Source organism: Gavialis gangeticus, unplaced genomic scaffold (genome assembly GCF_001723915.1).
Source record: "Gavialis gangeticus isolate Ggan-Ray unplaced genomic scaffold, GavGan_comp1, whole genome shotgun sequence".
NCBI classification, from domain to species: Eukaryota; Metazoa; Chordata; order Crocodylia; family Gavialidae; genus Gavialis; species Gavialis gangeticus.
In genome coordinates this window covers 90,784,424-90,789,988 of record NW_017728992.1, presented here as the reverse complement: position 1 = coordinate 90,789,988, position 5,565 = coordinate 90,784,424, and the positions used below count along the sequence as shown (strand labels likewise).

The following is a 5,565-nucleotide window of genomic DNA, read 5'->3' as shown; positions in this document are numbered from 1 at the left end:
GCATTTCAGGCCTCCTGTAGATGTGGATGCCTCTTCCCTTGCTGCAAGTTGCTGCTGATTCCTTGTGCTGCCAATTCCTACTGCTCTTTTGGATTAGCAGGCCAGATGAAATCTTTGTGGGCTGGATGTGGCCCACAGACTGTGTAGGTGGCTGACCCATGTTTCAGAAAGATACAATACTACAGTAATAGACATTAAATTCACTCAGTCTGATGGTGTCATGAAATGCACTTGCAAGTTTGTGACAAGTTTGTACATGCATTTGAAATGCAAACTGCATAGTCTGTTCAATAATGCAACTAATAATGCTGAAACTTGTATGATAAGAAAATGAATGTAAAGTAAAAATTATTAGTCACTTATACTGACTGTTTTGATACTTGTTTTGTAGATGCCACACTAAACCATTCTTTGCAGACGACTCCAACACAAAAGAAAACACCAAGTTCCTCATCAAGACAAAAAGACAAAGTTAATAAGAGAAATGAACGAGGGGAAACCCCTTTACACATGGCTGCTATTCGAGGGGATGTTAAACAAGTTAAAGAGTTAATCAGTCTAGGAGCAAATGTAAATGTAAAGGATTTTGCAGGTGAGTTTGTTGTGTTCAATTCTTTCAAAATAGGATTTTACTGTTCAGTTGTAAAAAATTCAGTGTTAGTACTGACCCTTTTCTAGAGATTTAACTTAGTTCCATATTTCAATTTAATTTCATTCTGAATCTAAAATTACTAGAGATGCACCAATACATCAGTCCAACATTGGACCATCTTCAATATAAAGAAAATTTACTGGATCGGGAATCTGCTTGATATGGCTGATTTTTTTAAATGTTTGATTTGGTGCAGCCCTGGCTGCGGATCCGCGGTAGGGCAGTGCCTACCTCAGCCCCAGCCCCACTTCCCTCCTTCACCATGGGGAACATTGATCTGCCCCGTTGCGTCCCTTTCCTCCCCTTCCACCACAACAGACTTACCAGCTGCACTCAGCTTTATTGGAAATCTGATTGGTATTGGCCAATATGCCTCCTTAAAAATAGTCTATTGGTATTGGCCCCCAAAATATGTCGGTGCAGCCCTAAAAATTACAATGGTCACAAGTTTCTTAAATTGTATTAATGACTGTGGTGGTAACAAGGGATGATTAGTGGATATGGTGGAAGGGAAGGGGGTGTTTTAAAGCACTTTAATAAGATCCTTCAGAGGCCCCAGTTACACCTGGGGCTTTCTGTGTTAGGTGCTGTGCAAAACTAAAGGCATACAGTATACTTGAATAACTTCATAATCATAAATTATGTCTGTATTGTAGTTGGAGGTGAGATTGCAGAGTGCTGAAGTGCACATGAGCTAGGATTAATCAAGCCTGTTTTGGTAATGATAACACTGATGTAGGGCCACAGGTTTCAGAGCAGGCTGTACAAGCCTACTGAATCCTTACTGGGCAACCAGCCCACACCAAAGCCCATGCCATCACCTCTTCAGTGTGATCGTTATCAAGCTTAGTTATGTTAAAGCTAGCTCATGTGTGCCAACATATGCTGAAATCGTATCTGTGCCCACAGTGAAGAGGGATACTAAGATACATGAGCAACTTGCACCATTTTCTGTAATACTCCTTTTTTTCTTTCTGCCTCTGTGTGTCTTGTGTACATTCTTTCTCTCTCTCTGCACACATTTGATATTTTAAAAGTACATATTTTTATTTGTAATTTTAGATTTATAATTATGCTAAAAAAGAATTTCCTAATCTATTCTTGAGCCACTTGCCTTAGCATTAGCCATTAAACTCTTGCTAATTTTGCAGTTATAGAAATGGGTTATGGAAAGGTATTTGGGGAAGAGAGGAGTATCCTTGCAGTTCAGTTCAGGCTGTCCTCTAGATACGAGGCAAAGTGGAAGAAAGCATAATGATATTTGTCAGAGCAGTTTAATGTTGAATTATATTATATTAGTACTGTAGATGTTACTATTCAAGGCTAAGCTCCTTTTGACTAGGTACTGTGTAAATTTGGAACAAAAATACTGTTCTTATCCTATACAACTTAAAATCTGAAATATAAGATAAAGATAATAGTTGCATATAGATAGTGGAATACAAGAAAGCACTTGAGTCCACATTGATTAGCGTAGTAGACTTAACATAACAGCAACCTAACTGTTTTAAAGGCAAGGCATCATGAACTGTCAAACCTAGATGATATTACTTCTTTTTATAATATGCTGCCTGTTAGCATGGCTTTCATCAGTAACAGCTGACTTCCTTACATATAATATTTTATTTGTTGTTATTCTGGACATTATCACAAGCTGCTTAATACCAGCTATTTCAGTGATCTCTGCTGGTTAAATTTTTACCTGTTAATGTCAATTCATTGAGCCTCTGACCCCATGATCAAGTCAGTTAGCAGATGATTGAAGCACTGCTGGTCTCAGTGGTCCTGTGATTACAGAATCATAGAAAATTGGAATGGAAGAGACCTCAGGAGGTCACTAGTCCAACTGCCTTGTCACTAAACCATCCCCAACTGGATCATCCCAGCCAAGGCTCTGTCTAGCCAGGTCTAAAAAACCTGCAAGGATGAAAAGTCCACAACCTCTCTTTGTAACCTGTTCCAGTGCTTAACTACCCTCCTAGTAAGATAGTTTTTCCTAATATCTAATCTAAACTTCTGTTGCAGCAACTTGAGACCATTGCTCCTTGTTCTGTCATCTGCCATCACTGAGAATAATCTAGCTCCATCCTCTTTGGAACCTCCCTTCAGGTAGTTGAAGGCTGGTATCAACTTCCCCCTCCATCTTCTCTTCTGCAGACTAAAAAGCCCAGTTCCCTCAGCCTCTCTTCAGAAGTCATGTGCACCAGCCCTCGAATTATTTTTGTTGCCCTCCACTGGTCTTCCTCCAACTTGTCCACATCCTTTCTGTAGTAGGGGGCCCAAACTGGACACAGTAACTCCAGATGTGGCCTCACCAGTGCTGAATAGAGGGAAAGAATTACTTCCCTTATCTACTGACAATGTTCCTACTAATACAGCCCAGTAGGCAATTAGCTTTTTTCGCAATGAGGGTACACTGTTGGCTCATATTCAGCTTATTTGTTCACTGTGACTCATGACTTTCCATCTGAAACTCACCAAAAACCAATAGGCGACAACTGTGAGTGCATATTCCCTGACTCTAGGTGCTGGTGAGATCATGAAGGAGAACTTTTACTCACAGCTAGATACCATCCCCTGAAATATCCCAAGGGAAGATAAGATCATTGTAACCTTCCGTGTCTTTCCCCTGGACATTGCATGTGTGGATTCTTTTTGAACCTCACTGTGGCTCTTTGGGATGAACAGTTTGGTTGCTGAGTGACTTTGGGTCGGTTCCCCCAGGGGACTCGCCTGCCACATCTTTGATGATAATTCTGTTCGGATCGGGAGGACGATGTTTGGTCCTGCCTCTCCTGGCGCCTTCCCTTGGTCGTTCCCGCTGTTCCTCCTTTATGGGGCTCTGCCTCCCCTACACCCCACCTAATGCCAACCACGATGTTGTCACCTGTGTCATCAAGGTTGATGTCCAAAACCTTCTCGGCCCTCAGGCTCTTGGGATCTTATGGCCGCAGGCTAGTAGTGATGTTTTTACTCCAACCCTCTCTTACGGCCCCCTTTTCTCTGCTTATGCGACATCCGTCCTTGGAACTGTTCTGTCCCCGGCACGTCACCTCTTCCCTGTGTTTGATATCTGTCTCCCATCAGCCACGTCTGGATCCTGGTACTGCTGGGTCCTTCTGGGCTCCAGTCTTTGCTGTAGACTTCCTCTGCCCACACTGACCTCGTAGGTAAATCCTCTGGCCCTGTGTTCTTGGGGGAACCTCCTCCTGGGGTACCCACCAGGTCCCCTTGCTTGGACTGCTCGTGTGCTCCAGCCTGTCCTGGCCAACTGGGGACTCTACTTCCGGTCCCCTCTGCTGGTCTTCCCCCAGGTCTTTTATCCTGGCCCCAGGCGTCTGGCCGGCCAATGGGCTCCAGCATGCTCATATAAAATGTGCCCAGGCTGATGTGGGAGCCGTTCCCAGCTCCTCCTGGCTTGTCTGTTTTTTTTTTTTTTCCCTTTGATCTTCGCCCATGGCGGCTCCGCCTGCTGTGGTTTCACTTGCACCATGCTTGTCGTCTTGTGCGGTGTCCTGCTGCCTCCAAGCTTCATCCAGTAAGTCTCTTTCACAATCATCCTTCTTGGAGATTTTAATTCCAGAGTGGGAAAGATCCTCAAAACTTTGGAATGGTATTATTGGAAAAGAGAAGGCATTGGAAATTGAAATGTTAACGGGGTCCTTCTCCTGCCAAAGTGGACAGAACATAGGCTTGTCATCACAGATACCCTGTTCCATCAAAGGAACAAGTTCCAGATGTCCTGGAGACACCCTAGATTGAGACATTGGCATTTGATTGACTATGCGATTGTTTGGACTTGCAATCACCAGGATGTTTGATTACGAGACTCATGACTAGTGCTGATGACTGTTGGACTGACCACTGCTTCATCCATTTCTGCATGTCCATCAGAACTGTTCCTAAACGAAAAATGCAAAGGAAGCAGGTCAGGTGCAAGTTAAACATTGGGTGCTTGAAGGACCCATTCAAGCAGAGAGAATTCTAGCAACTCCTGAATGAGATGCTACTAACAGAGTACCCAGGAAGAGTTGAGGAGCACTGGACAGGACTTAAGACAGCTGTTCTCTCATCCTGTGAAAATACCATAGGATACAAGACCAGGAAACATCAAGACTGGTTTCACAAAAATGACAGTGAAATTCATGGGCAGGCAACGGAAAGCTTTCTGTGCCTGGCAGAAAGACATCAAGTCTGCCATCATGAAAAATGCACACCAACAAGCAAAATCAGAGGTGCAGAGGAGAACATGAGAACTAAAGAATGAGTGGTGGATTCAGAAATCAAAAGAAATCCAACATTTTGCTGACATCCATGACGCTTGTGGCTTCTTCAGTGCTACCAAAGCTGTCTACGGCCCTAGCACTCAAGGCCTTAATCCTCTAAGACCAAAAGATGCTTTGCTTGCTTTCAAAAAAGGGAGGAGGGAGGACCCAGGCAACTATAGGTCCATTAGTTTTACTTCAATCCTGGGGAAACTCTTTGAGAAGATTATCCAGGAGCACATCTGGGAAGAACCAGCAGGGGGGACGATGCTCAGGGGCAACCAGGATGGATTCATTAGGGGCAGGTTCTGTCAGACCACCCTGATTATCTTCTATGATCAGGTCACAAAATCATTGGACGTTGGTGTTGCAGTGGATATAGTCTTTCTGGACTTTTGGAAGGGCTTGGACACTGTCTCCCACCCCATTCTCATTGAAAAGCTAGGCGACTGTGGCATTGATGCCTACACAGTCAGATGGGTTGCAAATTGCCTGAGGGTGGTGGTGAATGGGTCATATTTGACCCAGAGGCATGTGGGCGGTGGAGTCCCCCAGGGCTCTGTCCTTGGTCCCGCACTGTTCAATCTCTTTATTAGTTACTTGGACGAGGGGTGAAAAGCACCCTGTTCAAATTTGCTGACAACACCA

The 5,565-nt window shown here is 44.0% G+C and overlaps 1 protein-coding gene across 1 annotated transcript in view; it reads left to right on the top strand.

Moving 5' to 3' along the window:
- The window catches only part of ANKRD12 (ankyrin repeat domain 12), a 138,455-nt gene that overhangs the window by 67,474 nt on the left and 65,416 nt on the right, over positions 1–5,565 (top strand). Inside the window, exon 4 of the mRNA XM_019525437.1 lies at positions 392–592. Within this exon, the coding sequence (XP_019380982.1) occupies positions 392–592 (201 nt within the window). The remainder of the gene's footprint in view (positions 1–391; positions 593–5,565) is intronic.